Source organism: Cydia fagiglandana, chromosome 3 (assembly GCF_963556715.1).
Source record: "Cydia fagiglandana chromosome 3, ilCydFagi1.1, whole genome shotgun sequence".
Taxonomy (NCBI): Eukaryota; Metazoa; Arthropoda; class Insecta; order Lepidoptera; family Tortricidae; genus Cydia; species Cydia fagiglandana.
The window spans coordinates 52874-69487 of NC_085934.1; the positions used below are offsets into that span (position 1 = coordinate 52874).

Here is a 16614-nt window from a genome sequence, read left to right on the forward strand (position 1 = left end):
TGTGCAGACAAATACTACCTATATTAGTTAAAAATAACAATTAGAAAATAATTATGAATTACTTTGTGGTTATTTGTTATTTTTATCAATTTTCTGCTGCGCGTAAAACAGCAAATCTGCCAACGACGCAAAAAAAAGTACACACAAGCGGCATTCGAAGCGCAGGATTTCACGCGAGAACCTTATAAACCCATGTTACCTTGGTTACCTTGCGATTATATTGTTAAATACATTAACATAGATCTCAAAATTGGTAATCATTCATGTTCACTTGGGTCACTTTCACACTAGTGTTCAGGTAATAAATGCCGGCCGGTGGTGTTCCATTCATTAGAATTAGAACGTGTTGTTTTCCAATACCCTTTTGTCTGATATCGCTAAAAACAAGTAGGTTCCCAAACCATTATCAGAACTGCCACCGCCAATTATAAGCTTTATGTCGGTGTAATAACGTGAACACGTCTACACAAGATATTGTAACAAATGCAGCGGCAAAAATTTAAGAAGTAAAATGTTTCCCATTGTTTTATAGCCGCTGCGGCCCGCACCATACTATAAAAAGCATTTTATATGATAAGAGGGAGATCAAAAACAATTAGAATGAACAAGAAATAAATATGATTTTTAAAATATTTTGTTTAAGTATGACTCCAGTTCGCCACTTAGTCCGTCAGTTCGTAAAATACAGTATTTCCAAGTTATCTTAATTTAAAATCGTTTTTGTTTTGTTGCTAAATATTGCAAATAATATTTATTAGTACAGTCTTAACCCTTATCTTGGCAAGGCTCAAAATATCTTAAATATAAACATTTTTTTAGTTTTTTGTTACCTATTGAGCATACTAGACTATTAAAAAATAAGGAAAAAAATCCAGGATTTTCCAGTTTCGGAAAATCATATGTATCATATTTGATACAGTGCCAATAACTCGACAAAATAGTTACCTACTTTTTAGTAGAAAAATGTAGATTTTAATAAAAATAAAACATGTAATGCTACAAAAATTAGCTTTTACTGCTAATTAAACGCAATCTAAAGCATCAGATGACTATTAAATCTGTAAATATGAATTATATCTACGAATACCTGATCACATGGGCGGAAAATTTGATCCCGTAAAGTTTCAATAAAGTCGTCAGCAAAAAGTTGAGTAAAATATGAAAAGTAAACAAATAATTAAAAGTAAAAAAAAAAAATTTTTTTTACTTTGGGGCCATTTTTTGCCATACACATATTTTTCCGTGCTACGGGCTACGGCGTAGCAATAGTGCTACAGCGTACGAATATATAGTTAAATAACATCTAGTTCTTAAAAAAAACAAAGTTTAATAACTAAATAATACGACCACTAATATTCAATAATTGAAGCATGTTTTGTAACCCCACAAAAACGAAAAAATAAAAAAATCATGTAAAACTATTTTGACGATAACTTGGCAATGTATTAAATGTAATACAATCCTTTCTATATGTACATTGGCACTGTATCAAATATAATACATAACAGTTTCATGTAAGGTTCTGTGTATTAAATGTTTTTAAATTCAAAGCCATTGTAAATATGTATGCACTAAGAGACAGTAAAGACATCAAAATATAGATTATGGAAAAATATATACTAACATAAGAAATAAATGCAAAACTTCCAGTACGAACCGAAATCTATTGTTTCCGCGGCGCCATGTTGATTATTACTAATTAATTTACAATGACACTCGTGTCTATTATTTTTTTCTATAAGTAAGAAGGGTAGCTCGACATATCGATGGCAGAATTATTTTGTTAGGTAATAAAGTGAACTTGCTAGATTTTTTTAAGTTCCATGTATCACGGGTGTTACGATGCCAAGATAAGGGTTAAAGTTCATTTTATATGATAATAAGATGTAAGACTTTTCGTAAATTCAAAATTAATTATATTAAATGTTGTAGGTACATTTCTTATTGGCAGATACACATGATAATTTTTAATTTTTACATGGTTTACTATAACAATACATACTAAGATGTCTGGCTTACGTAAGTTAAAAAATAATTAGATTAAAAAATATACATTTCTTATTGACAGAATACATTCAATGAAATGTACCTACATATTCGACAAAACTCACACATACATTGTAGGTAATATCAGTAATATGATTGACAATTGATTGAATTTTTACTACATAGGTATACATACTTATAGAACTTATATTTACAGCTTATTAAAAATATAGGAAATGTTTAAAAATGTGCAATTGGTAAGAATATTGTATACCTACCAGATCATGCATGGCCAGGTTTTATCGTGTACTGTCTTTATACTTACTCTTTATTGCTTTTATTTTTTATTACTAGCACTTTATATTTATTGCTATCAAGCTATAATTATAATAAACCATAAAGTACCTATCTACCTATTAGTACTTATTTGAAGTCTTATATGAAATACATTTTTGATAAGTAGCATACTATAGGTATAGTATTTCTAATTTTCTACTCGTATTGCAATGCAACATTGCAAGCAAAAACTACCTGCTCAGAAAATGTTTGTAAACCGTTTATTGAATTTCGACTCTATGAACCACGGATTAAGGTTAAATATGACAAAAACTAGTCATAAATCTTTTGTCTATTCATTTGTAGCTCGTACGCCGGTTCGTTCCTTCGCTACTCGTCAAGGACGTGTCCGGAGCCACGGGTAAATAAGATCCGTTTCTTCGAATACCCGTTTATCCGTGGAAACGGATCTTAATTACACGTTTCTTAATTACACGTGCGGAACGGGCCAGAAAACCGTGTAACGTGTTATTCGGAAACGGGTATTCGAAACGTGTAAACGAAACACGGACTCGACCGCGAGCCCTACTCAAAACCCAACCTAACTCCGAACCTTACCTAACCAATGTATGTGTTTAACTGCCTGGCTATTTGTAGAAAAATCTTAACAGCGTGATCTATCTGTGTCCGAGTCCTTTGTCAAGAGCCATCTGCCGGTTTTGTAAAACACTTATCAAATTATTATTATATTGTTGGTGAGTTTTACTGCCAATTTTCTCCGAATCCACTGGTTGGATTTCGACACCCATTGACGAACCGAAGTGGGTGATGCTGTAATGCGAAATTTTCCCTAATACATCAATTGGCCCTTATTAGCCCATAAATATAACATTATGCAGCCTTAAGACAACTAGATGGCGCTAGTAGTAGCATATATCTATGTAAACACTAACTAAACCTTTCCCGTACCTTTAAAATTACGAAACTGCTTTTTATGATGCTAAGATTTTTATGAAAACAACAAGGTTTTTATTGTAGAGTTTGTGAAGTTAGGGCTTGTAGAGTTAGAAGCCTGGCTCTACAAGAGATCTGATAACTTTTTGTCAGTGCGAGCCTTATGGTTTCGTCTTGGCACCATTTTACATGAAAATATATACGAGTATCTATGTGACATGAATTTTTTCATTCATGACATATTAGAATAGGCCAAACATGAAAATTGATAATGTTACGGCAAAATGCACCTTCCTAGTGCGCTAAAATGGGCAGATGTGAAAGCCTTGACATTTCCATGTTGTTGGTAAACAGCGCTCCCCCCCGCACATCCTCGCGTCACACGCGGTTCTCGCCCGGCGTTGTATCCCGGATCCCGCGCTGCGGCACTCACACACGAAGCGCAAACATTCATGAATTCATGAATGTCTTTGTCGAATAAACAAGATTTTGTACCACCGCCTTATTTACAAACTTACATGTTCGTATTGTGAAATTGAATTGGTTGAAGCCCTCCCGTATAAGTATGTAGTTCGATAGCTTAATTAATACATCGATAAAACTTGCAAGATTAGATAGTGATTCGCAACTACATAAAAAAAAATGAATTTTGCTATGGCTGCAATCTTGCCTTTTACTGGGTCACAAGTTACTACTTAAATATTGTAATTTCAGTTTAAGTCCACAGATGGCGCTAGTAGTACTGTATGTAAACTACATAATTTATACTCGTCATAAATAATAATTCCTGTTTTTCGTGCTCAAAAACATAATGATAGTTCCAATTACCATAATAATATTCATGTTCCTAGAATTTAAGTAAACTAATAAAACTTAACTTAAGCCCTCTTGCGAATGAGAGGAGGCCTGTGCCCAGCAGTGGGACGTATGTATGTAGGCTGAATTATTTTATTTTTTATTAATAAAACTAATATACAGTTCAACATATCCATAGAAATAGAAGGATGCGACGTCTATGTTACGTAAATAATACACACTATAAGTAAAATAAATAATCATCCAATTAAACTTTTAGTGTCTACTGTTGTCTCTATATAGCGTTAGTAGTAATTGTTTATAGATTTAATTAAAACTCTCAAAACAAGGCCGCTTGATTTCTTACGTCAGAGACTATGTACATATTTAGCTAAATAAACGTAGCCTTATTGACTGGCAACTGGTATACATTCAAAGGTATAAAATAAGCTAATGTGTCGCTAGATGTCTATAGTAGTACACGGTAAATCCACGTGACTCGGTTTTGGCGGGATTATTGTTAGGTACATGCATAAAGTTGTTGTATTGATGAGCTAGAAATACGACAGTATGTATTTATTAGAAGTAACAAGTTAAATAATTATATTATATAAGGATTATGTTAGTACCACTCTGAAGGTTAAATATATATTTTTTGTTATTAAATAAATAAGGTACGATATAATTCATCGTGTTAACGTCTGATTACTGTATCTCTTCAAAGTGCACCGTCCTAGATATCAGGCCCTACGTTGGCCTCTAACCAAGGCATCACGTCAGGTCTGTAAGCGACACCTGACGTATTATCGCCGTAATAGGCAATCCTGGCGACAGTGAACAGGCTATTAAGATAACGAGATAAATATTGATCACGTCTGGGAATATTACGATACGATACATCGCAGGTACCTACGTACGTAGCAAGCACACACCTAGCCACACAGACTAACACAGTCAAAACTTCTTGAAATAACTGTAATGTTTTCTAAGTTGAGTTCATCGCCAGCCTTTACAAATTTAGTGTATCGTAAGGTAAACATACTAGTGCTCGACATGCTAATGCCCAATAAATGCCACCTTGCTGGCACCTCTATTGACAATGACTTAAGTTTCAAGATGACATGTACTGGGACCGCGTCGAGCACTAGTATGTTTACCTTATATGTATAATATATTTGGTGCCCATTCTGAATTGGAAATGCGCATATGGTCATGTTATGTCAGTGTGCAGTTAAAATTATTAAATTAACTTCGAATCTTTCAGCCTATTTTCCGAAACGAAAGTAAAATAATAAATCCGGGCGAAATGCAACTTCCCTGAAAGACGGGAGATTAATATAAACAACCTCGGGCGGCGGCTGGTACACGGGACACAGGTACACGTTATATTAAACGTAACCTGCCTACCTGCCGCTGTCGCATGGTTTATTCTCCGGTTTTATTAAAAAAGAGAGCTCAGAAATTTGTTTAATATTGTGTAGTGGTTGGTACTAGTAGAGGATTCGCGTCGCCTTTTATGGAAATATTTTTTATGAGCTATCAATGTCGTAAAGCCAGACTTGTGTGTTTAAATATGTACCTACAGCTAAATACTACCTACTTAAGTATTATATTTACAGGGTCGGTTTCAATACCTTGTCGTTTCTAGACTCGCGGTAGCGTGTCCAGCCAAGTTCAAAGAAAAAGGAACTGGCGACGCAGCAACCGTGTGTAACTAATCTAGACACGCGGCAGCGTGTCAAGCCAAGTTCAAGCAAAGGAACTGGCTAGCCAGCGCCAAGTGTAATATTACACGAACCACTTGGTGCCACTTTTGACCCTTCTATAACTCAAAACATCTTTAACGTAAACACATAAAACTACGTGTGTTTAATTATATCCATAAGAACATCTAGAAGCCCAAATTTCATGAAGCTAGCTCAAACGGTTATAAAGATATGAAGGTCAAAAAGTCGTAAATTTTAAGACTGACTGACATACCTATAGTACCTAAACCTAACCTACTTCCAGATGACCTAGAAGGATGAAATTTGGAATCCAGCTCAGTTATTGTGTGAAAGCGTAGGAAAAAATCTAAAAATTAAAAAAAGTTATAAAATAGGGGGGGTCCCCATACAAAAAAACCATTTTTTATTGTGACTGACATATAAGTACCTAAACCTAACCTACTTCCAGATGACCTAGAAGGATGAAATTTGGAATCCAGCTCAGTTATTGTGTGAAAGCGTAGGAAAAAATCTAAAAATTAAAAAAAGTTATAAAATAGGGGGGGTCCCCATACAAAAAAAACATTTTTTATTGTGACTGACATATAAGTACCTAAACCTAACCTACTTCAAGATGACCTAGAAGGATGAAATTTGGAATCCAGCTCGGTTATTGTGTGTAAGCGTAGGAAAAAATCTAAAAATAAAAAAAGTTAAAAAATAGGGGGGGGTCCCCAATCTCCCCATACAAAAAACCTGTAATACGCGCTAAACAACCGGCCAACGGTGTGTCACACCCCGGACACTGGCGATCAAATGTATGAAACAAACGCGTTCCTACGCACACAGAGAAGCTCGTGTAGGTGAACGCGTACCATGCTTGTGTGAGTGAGATAAGACGTGCGAGGGTTCTCGCGAGTTTGTTGTCAAGTTCGATGACCTCAATGACTCAAAACTCATTGCGCGAATTAGGAAGAAATAAGAATCGTATTATGTTGTAAGGTGGGTATCTAAGCTCAATTTATACAATAGTTTCCTATTTTGAATCAGTATAAACAAAGTAACGAAAATTTCGTAAGGAAATTCAGGCCACCAACATATTACGTAAGTTGTAAACATGATTTTTTGTTCATATAGATATTGTATTGGTTTCAGTGTGATCTGATAGGTTTTGTAAATATTTGTTTAATATTTGAATATTTTACGTGGTCTCCGCTCTGCGCATCGCGTCGTCGCGTCCTTGCCAGCCGGTAACTGTGAGGTAACCGAGAGCGGGTGGGCGGCACTTTCAACGGGAGGCAGGGAGTGTCCATACTGTACGTTAGTACTCTTTATTATACTGTGGGTGTGTCGTTGGCGGCGCGCGGCACCACATAATTAATACAAAGAACAGAAGTAAAAAACATGCAGCGGAAACACAAGAAAAAACATTAAATCTCAATACCTGCCTAGTTTTCTTTACAAAAAGTATTGATATCCCATCAAAAACATAAATGTAAAAAAGGAGAGCCAAGTTCAATACAAAAATTATGCTTGGCTGTGGGGTTCGCCGCAAAAAGAATGGAGATTTAAATGAGTGCCAAGTTCTATGCAAAATCCAAATATGTATTTATAGGAACAAAATAACATTATAAACAAGTATTAAACTCTATTTCTTTGCTTTATTGGATACCTATAACAATTGCTGTTATTTAAAAAAAATGTGAGATCTTAAAGTAGGTTAGATTTGGCTTGGCCAGTTTTTATCAGAATTACAAAATATATATGTTGAATAACTTTATAAAATGACTGATGTAATGAAAACTGGCCAAGTCAAATCTAACCTGCTTTAAGATCTCGCATTTTTTTTAAATAACAGCAATTGTTATAGGTATCCAATAAAGCAAAGAAATAGAGTTTAATACTTGTTTATAATGTTATTTTGTTCCTATAAATACATATTTGGATTTTGCATAGAACTTGGCACTCATTTAAATCTCCATTCTTTTTGCGGCGAACCCCACAGCCAAGCATAATTTTTGTATTGAACTTGGCTCTCCTTTTTTACATTTATGTTTTTGATGGTAGGTATTACACGAACCATTTCGAGCTACTTTTGACCCCTTCACAACTTGAAACCTATTATTTAATTTATTTATTTAATATATTTATTTCGGATAACAAGATCCATACATTTTTATAGTTACATTACATATATACCAAATACAATAAATTTAATTAAATTAAATAAAACTACTTCTTAAAGTACTTAACTAAACCGTCGTGTTTATTATCTTTTACTATATTTGTTTATAGTTGCCAATGAGCCGAGATCTCGTGACGATTGTAACATTTGAATACGTTAATAATCACTTGAAATAAAACCACCAGGGTGCCGAGCCAAGATGACAATCGAACATCGACAAACGCCTAACGAAACGAAAAAAAAAATTGTGATAACAACTGCTACAAAAAGTAATTAATAATGATGCATTATTTAGGGCCCGATCTGCATTTTCTATCAACGATTGTTATCTTGGCTAGGCCCTCAGATAGATACTTATTTGATTTCAGATAAGCATGTATTTATCATGATCGAACAGTTTAGCATCGCAATGAAAAATCGCACTTCTGCTCAAATCAGAAATCGAATGAAATGTTATGATGATCGACCCCCATCATATAAGTAGCGTGTTAGTCAGGTGTGGGGCGGGGTTTAGACGCGGATGTGAAAGGTGGAGAGGAAGTCCGGGGCGCGCACGACGACGTGCTCGAAGTCCATGAAAGAGAGGCGCTGGTCGGCGTCGAGGTCGGCCTCGTCCAGCACGCTGGCCACTACGTCCTGCAGCTCGCGCGCCGTCAGCTGGCCGCGCGTCAGCAGCCGCGCCGCCTGCAGCAGGTCGCCGCGCCCGATGTACATGTCGTCGTCCAGGTCGTAGATGCGGAACGCGTACCTGCGCCAACATCCACCACCCACTGTCATTGCAACTACTCACATCGATTGAACGAAGATAGGTAGGTATTACTTAGTTATGAAGAGCTGAACACGTAAGTATGTCAATGTGGACAGCTGTTGCTAAATAGACAAACATCATACAAGCGAAACGTTTCTATAAGAACGTTCGTTGAATTGTTGCGTGGCGGTTATTTTAATATATTAGCAGTTAAATTTAGATTATGATTATGAATTTGTAAAATATAACGCAACATGAAATCACTGCATTAAATAAATAAGTAGAACAAATTCAAACAGAATAATTATTACTGTAATGACTTGCCGTTGACTTAAATCGAATTGAACTTAATAAGTATGCACCGTTTTATTCATGAAAAGTGTCAAATGTCTGATGACCTAAGTGGCCATTAAAATGACGAATTATCTACCTTTGTTTGTCCCTAGTGAATTAAAAGGCAAGGACAATAAATCGTGGCAGTAACCGTAGCACGTGTCGGTCTATTTAATTTGAGCAGCTCGGAGTATCTCTTAGGTATGGGTCCATATTGGCTCATATACAATTTATTATTCGAATATTTCTAATAATACCGCTTTGTAGTCATAATCATCGTTTCTCCGAAAATTGTTACTCATATATTTTTTTTATAGTTTTTTGTACTACTACCTACATTATTCATAACGATACATATTCCGTTTTTTTTTACTCATAATGTTGTCAGTGAGAATGTATCTGTGCCCATAATGTTGTTTGTAAGAATTTCTCGAAGACTAAGGCTCCATTTGCTTTCGCTACGCTCGCTCACTGTGAGGGTCACAGGATTTCGGTTCTGTGAGGTTCGCAATTCTAACCTAACCTAACCTAACCCACCATTCAGGCAGCATTTCGGTTCTGTGAGGGTCGCAGTTCTAACCTAACCTAATCCTCTATTCTGGCAGCAATTTGGTTCTGTGAGGGTCGCAGTTCTAACCTAACCTAACCCACCTGTCTGGCAGCATTTCGGTTCTGTGAGGGTCACAGTTCTAACCTAACCTAACCCACCTTTCTGGCAGCATTTCGGTTCTGTGAGGGTCGCAGTTCTAACCTAACCTAAAACCCTCTATTCTGGCAGAAATTTGGTTCTGTGAGGGTCGCAGTTCTAACCTAACCTAACCCACCTTTCTGGCAGCATTTCGGTTCTGTGAGGGTCGCAGTTCTAACCTAACCTAACCCACCTTTCTGGCAGGATTTTAACCTGATTTGACCTACTTTTCTGTTTATTTTTGTCTTTTTTTTTCTTATTTAGCATTTACTATTGCAGGAGCATGCTGCTATAAATAAAATCAAATATGTCGAAATCGATATGTCGAGTAATAATATATGCATAAATTTTAGTAATAGAGATATTTATGTAGAGTGACATTATGAATATAATAAATTCGAAGTTCCAATGAGTATTGTTTAAAATGAAAATGTAGTAATGATCAGTAGGATGTAAAATTGTATGAGATACATTTTCGGAGTTTCAATAATCGAATTTGCAATTTTATATGAACTTTGGCGCACCCCTTAGGTATCTGTGGGAGTTGCTTTCACTTTCGTATGCCGCCGTCGCCGCCGCCGCCGACAAATGCAATGAATCAACTCTAATGAAGCTACGTGATCGTTTATCATCGGAATCTACGCTCAAATAAATACTCCGTCCGTCAGGAAGTCGAGAAAATCGAGGGATCAGTGATCTCGCTGCTAAGGTATTTTAAATAAACCACGTAAACGAGGCTCCCCCGACGGTGACAGCTAGAAATATACAGTATGTTATTTCATAATCGCTTTGAACATTTGTGTCCCGACATCTGCTCGACATAGGTACCTACGTTGTGCTATTTCATGTCGCCACACATTTCTGTGTCGACTCGATAAGGGCATCTATTTAGCGGGCTACAGTCACATGAAGGTGGTTTTTTACCTGTAAAGTTTCTAACAAAATATGATGTGAGTCGCACTAAATAAACTCAGCTGGGTATTATCTTTGTTCGCTGAAAGCAGTTCGCTTGCAATAAGCAGACGCTAAGCTGAATAGCGGCAATCAACTGACTGCTTGTAAACTGACTCGCATAGGTAGAGGGTTTGCATGTTCATACTTGTTGTTGCATATAGACAGGTAGGTATTTGTTGGCATGTGTTACCAAGCCTTGATGTCGCGCGGCGCAGCCTCGCTGAACACGGACATCATGTCGAGGAAGTCCTCGAAGGTGAGGTTCCCGGAGCCGTCGTGCGAGAACACCTCACAGATGCGCCGCTTGAACGGGTTCTCCTGCAACACGACACGAACCTTCACTCCCCTCATCTACCTGGACACGGACACGAGGACGCGGATCCGCGCATCGCGGCGGTGTGCTAATGGAACATCGCCAGATCATTTTCATAGCACTGCCCCGCTCATACAGCGGATCCACGTCCGTGTGAGTGAAAGCTTTTAAAGCATGGCATGTGATGTGACCCACATGTAATAAGTTGGTATTTTACAAATAGAGCATTCAACTCTCTGAAAGGTCTCTTATGTATGTACCTAATATCTTGGTACCAAGTTTAAGTAATTAAAAATCAGCAGCTAGCCTAGTGGTTGTCGTCTCTCGTGTCAAGTCAGAAGCAGAAGTAATAAATGAGCCGTAATGGTAAGTAATTAGCACTCGGCAGGGCGGGGGGGGGGGGGGCGGGGGGGCACCGTCACGTGCCGCCGTCATGTCCCGCGATAACGGCTCCACGCCAACTACACTTCTGCGGCTTTATCTATATACTACTTGATGAAAACTATTACGATATGCAAGCTTAAGTATTTATACGAACATGTGTATAGCTATGGGCACCGTGCAAGAGGCACATTTCACTGATTACAGTTTCGATTACTAATAATATTATAATTTCCTTTTTTTCGTTTCGTTTATGTAGGTATCCAATCTGGCAATGCTAGAAGCAACATAGTTTAAGTAGGTATAGCTACTATAGTAGTAGAGAGTGACCCTGAGTTCCGGCAGCTTCTCTATCTCGTGGGCGGGCACGACGATGGTGTGCGCCTGGTTCTCGGTCATGCTTTTGGGGATCAGCTCGGGGTTCACCTCGCGGAACCGTTTGAACACTCTGCAACAGTAGTAACAACTCCTCACTCAAATAGCTATGTAATGTGCTCCAAAACTGTCGTAATCGTCATATTATGAGTATACATAGCTAGTCAATAATGTGATTGACATCAGGTTGACAGTGGCACAATATTTTCATTAACTAGTGGTCAGGGTCGCGAAGCCCCCCGTCGAATCAAGTGCCAATTAACGATGTTGCATCCCCGGGGGATGCTACTTATCTACGCCAACATCAGTACAGTATGTAGGTACATACAAACACACAGGCGGGCAAGTACACACCTACAGGGGCCGCGGGCCGAGGTTCATTCACGCCTCGTGCCGCCGAATGTTAATTACATCGTATGTTAATTAGGATTCATTTGTTAATTACCAACTTGTATTTTCGTGATACGTTTGCTCCTGAATACTCCGAAAGTTTGTTTTTTCAACTTTTATCAGGGGTTGGAATACTGGCGTGTCGCCGGGTAGGAAAGCAAATAACCGTACTGCTCTGTAGCTAATAGTTTATTACTGGTTTGACGGGCTGATTCGCTTACATTATCCTCTATTTGGGTGGTGCGGCAAAGAAATTCGAAGAGGAAAATGTAAGTACATAGAAGAAGCGGAGTGCTTTCACATTCACCCTACCCTCGAGAGTCCGCGACATCGCATTTCCTACTTCTAACACGACGTTCCACATAAATAAGTTTTACAAACCTAGAAATGCAAACTGGACAAGCCAAAAATGAAATTTGTGGCTAACATTCACTAAGTGAAATTTTATCTCGTCAACTCAACCTTATTTCACTTTCACGGTGTATGATCGAGTAGGCAATTTTTAACTCGTGTTATTAGAGTGTAGCCATAGTCTAATAAAACATGGTCTTCTCTTCCCAGAATGACACAAGCCTACGTCACAATAACATGGCCGCTATATATAGCGCTATGGCATATTATCATATAGCGCTGTCGCATGATGACGTAGGCTTGTGTCAGTCAGGTGACCTAGAAAAGACGGGAAGAGAGTACCAGGCGGAGTATATTATTATACCATGAGTTCCACTCTCTGGTGCGCCTTTAGGTGGCTCACTTACCCTACCTTTTTGCTAAATACTCGAGCGCATTTTGGGCACGTCAACACACCGCCTATATAATTGTAGGAAATTGAGGCTGGCGGCCGAGCCTTAAGCTTGAATGCCACACCACCACCATATAAACCACTGCAAGCCCAGAGAATACGTAGCACGCGCCAGGGATAAATGTGACCTTTTGCTGTTAAACATCGATTGTTAATAGCCAGAGGCTTCCCCATTGGGAGACAACTAGAGTGGCGTATATTTTAAACACGCCGTTATATGCGCTATTTTTTATGCCCTAATTGCCTAGGGTCTCTCTCTTACCCTACCCTAATGCCCTACTGTTATTAATTGTGTGTGTAGTTCTCAGATTAAATGCAAGGTGCACGTAGAACGAATAGAATAGAATAGAATAGAATAGAATAATTTATTGAGAAAAACCTTATTGCTAATGTTACATTGTGCGTGAACTTTTACATTTTACGTGCGCCTGAACTAGGAATATAATCCTGTATCTCAGGCAAAGAGATAATATTCTAATTTAATGAACAATAAACAATAAATAAATTAAAATCATGAACATGGAGACATAAATATGTAGGTATTGAGTTATGTTACACTTAGTAACCAAGTATTGCTGTGTTTAATACGAGTAATATCTATAAAGTAGGTACTAAATATACATACTATGACTAAATTTACCAAAGATCTTAATTATCTGTTTTCCTTTCCGTTTTACTTTCTTCATTCCGAGTTAACTGTTTTTTTAGGTAGGTATGTATATTGTTTAGTTTCAAGCTGATCGACTTATTTGAATCTCCAAGGATTGCTTTTACCTATAGCAGAAAATTACGACTTACATACCTTAGAATTTCTTTCCTTGTAAAGAATGTACAGTCCTGAACAAAATGCTTTGTAGTTAATTCAGTATAAAATAAAGAGAACAACTTAGCAAGTACCTACATCACGTTGTTGACGCTATAGCGCCGCCGCCGCGCCGCGCCGCGCGCCGAGGCGGCACGGTAATGGCGAACAAAAAACTTACTCGAAGAGATAATTTCAGCCTTTTTTCTTATTTATTGTACAAAACGTAATATTTGAATAACTTATAATCGTCTGCGGTTTCTTCCACAGGAAAACACATTTACCAAAACCGGCTTACACAGGACACCAACAACGTGAGTTCCTAATACATAAAATACATACATACTCGTGCTTCAAAACTATTCCCGAAGTCAGTTAAATATACGAATATAATGTCTTTCCTATCACGGAATAATGGTGTTTCGGACCTTTGGGAGGCGTGGGCAGAGCGGAATCCAGCTCGTAGAGACCCTTTAAAAGACACTTTGAAAGAGACAATGAAATGTAAGGGGTACACCGAGCGTATCCCGTCCTTCCCCATGTCATGGGATGCACGCTTTTTGCAACTACTGTTTACACTTTACAAGTTTCCATGTGAACATGGAACAAATGAGCCACATACCTGATAGTCCTCGAGCTGTTGCTCCGTAAAGGTAACCACCTTGTTCCCCATGTCCCACTCGTGTCCTTCGTAATTCTGTCGCTATAACGGCAGCTATGTAAGCCTGATCACTTGTTAACGTGTGTGTTAACTCCTTATAGCGGCACGTGTGTTGTGTCGCTCGTTGTTGTTTCACAGTAGGACGGTGTAGCCTATAACTGGCTTGTGTTTCGCTATAGTGGCGATGTAGCGGTGGTGTAGTGGTGGAGCAGTGGTGGTGACAGCGGGCAGCCTGTTGCCGTCGGGGCCGTAGTAAAACTAAGGCGGCAAGCGCGAATTAGGGTGCGCCTGACATAGAGTAACGCGCAGAGAGTTGCACGATTGGCGTAGTTAATATTGATGATAATAAAAAAAAAACTCGTACTGCATTGTTCATTTACCAACCATGCAAAAACGTTAATCGCAAAAAATAAATCGTCAATTTAGGAGACGTAGTAATTCAATGTTATGAAAATACAACTGCATACACTGCATCTACATTGTAAAGTGTAAATTTGTGTTTTAATACTGAAAAAGACATGACAATGATAACTGTTTAAAGAAACTCAATCCATTTTGTAAATTTTGAGCAAAATGTTGGCATAATGGTTAACACGCTGTAGCATTATTTTCCGCGCGACGGTGTCACTCAATTATCTGCGGTGAAAGTGCTCTCGTAGTGAGTGCGACGGTTATTTTCGCCGTATCAGGCACAGCTCCGACAGCCGTGATCGTCTAGTGGTTAGGACCCTACGTTGTGGCCGTAGTAACCCAGGTTCGAATCCTGGTCACGGCAGTGATGATACACTGTCGCGGCGGAGCAATTTTTTTTACTTTTTGTAAGTCAGATAAGGTATCAGTACAAAATCGGTTGCAAGGATGATACTATGGTGGCACTACGGAAAAAAGAATGAGCGCGCCGCCGCGGTGGCACTCATATCAATTGGAGTCGGACCACGCTAAGTTTGAATGCCAAGTTGTACGTCAAGTACTTATGGAGCTGATAGGAAGTAGGCTTGTGCCTGCTCGGTCACTACAAAGAGCGCTCCTCTCTCGGTTATTCGGTCAAACGAACTAGTTCGGTCTTTTAGTTCCTTTAGTTCAGTTCGGTCTTTGAGAGCTGGGAATGTATGAATCGATTTTACCTTAGTTTTTTTTCTAAATTTTTGGCAACTGAATTACGATTCAAGTTGTACGATACTATATGACGGTTAAACATCAAAAATTTTAATTTTGTCTAGACTAGGTCAATTGTGTCTAGACACAATAAAATAAAAAATATAGAAAAAATATTTGATTTTTTTCATACTTTTCAGGTTTAGGACTGTTTGTCACACTTTTATCTCGTTCGCACTCGCGCCAACGTCATTGTGAACCATTTCGTTCAGTCTATTTTCTGTTTCACTCATGTCAAGCGCTCATCAATCCCACTGAACTAAAGGACCTAAAGACCGATTAAGAGCGTGCAAAAAGATTTAGTTCCTTTCGGTCCTTGACGGGATTTCATTCTTAACAGTTCTTAGTTCATGACCGACACAAGCCTAATAGGAAGTGTGTGCAAAGCTAGCGTGGCCAGATGTATTCCAGTCCTTCAGAAGGGTAGATCTATATCGGGTACGGCACAAGTTAGCTAGGTGTGCTGGTAGACCAGCAGGAACGGTGAGCGGCCAGGACCTTTTGGACCTGCGAACTCTGCAAGGGTGAGAGCCGATATGCAGCCTAGCTTTAAACTTGATTAATAATTACAGAAAAAAAATAAGAAAAAATATGACGTTCGTAAACTGTCAGGTACCTACGTCAGAAATGTCAGTGTAGGAAATAATTAAATATGTTTAAATAAAAATATTTCAGCAAGTTTGTTGCGGTTGTGTTGTGGTGTAGGTACCTAGTGTATATATGCAAATTTATACTTATAGTTATTCGGACGCAGACTTTCGTCAGCACGAACCTTCCAATCGCCAGGAGGAGACTCGTAAGTATATATGTAGGTACGCGTGGAATTAGCATTCCATATTTGTTTACTCGGAACTAGAACTATGCAACAGGTGAGTCTCCCCGTTTGTACTGTACTGTACTCGGATTGGGAACGGTGAAGACAGGGGATGTAGAACAACGGTGTACCGTCGTTGCGTTGCGTTGTCGTTGTAAATTTCGACAAGGACTCTTACTTGAAAACTAAGTATTACAAATGGTTTTCTTTTCTGAAAATTTTACGGATCGCATAGCGGACTTTACAAGCACAACATGAGTGCAACGAGAGTATGTAAACTATCAGTCACTTCACTG

The 16614-nt window shown here is 38.3% G+C and overlaps 1 protein-coding gene and 1 non-coding gene across 2 annotated transcripts; one reads left to right on the plus strand and one right to left on the minus strand.

Moving 5' to 3' along the window:
* Positions 1–7987: 7987 nt before the first annotated feature.
* LOC134680469 (calcium and integrin-binding family member 3-like) lies at positions 7988–14584 on the minus strand. The gene is made up of 5 exons (XM_063539600.1): positions 14311–14584; positions 13689–13723; positions 11650–11767; positions 10816–10943; positions 7988–8650 (listed from the first exon to the last, which is right to left on the minus strand). The coding sequence occupies exons 1-5, from the start codon at positions 14359–14361 to the stop codon at positions 8413–8415; spliced, it is 570 nt and encodes a 189-aa protein (XP_063395670.1). The 5' UTR covers positions 14362–14584; the 3' UTR covers positions 7988–8412.
* Positions 14585–15052: 468 nt separating this feature from the next.
* Positions 15053–15124, plus strand: Trnah-gug (transfer RNA histidin (anticodon GUG)). The gene has a single exon. It is a non-coding gene; the product is annotated as a tRNA-His (tRNA).
* Positions 15125–16614: the final 1490 nt, after the last annotated feature.

Excerpts from the sequence above, each read along its gene's own strand:
- LOC134680469 (XM_063539600.1), bottom strand. The coding sequence starts at position 14,361 with ATGGGGAACAAGGTGGTTACCTTTACGGAGCAACAGCTCGAGGACTAT. Across the intron at positions 13,724-14,310 it reads AACAGCTCGAGGACTATCAG|GACTGTACATTCTTTACAAG; the intron begins GTATGTGGCTCA and ends CATTTTGTTCAG. Across the intron at positions 11,768-13,688 it reads ACAAGGAAAGAAATTCTAAG|AGTGTTCAAACGGTTCCGCG; the intron begins GTATGTAAGTCG and ends CTACTGTTGCAG.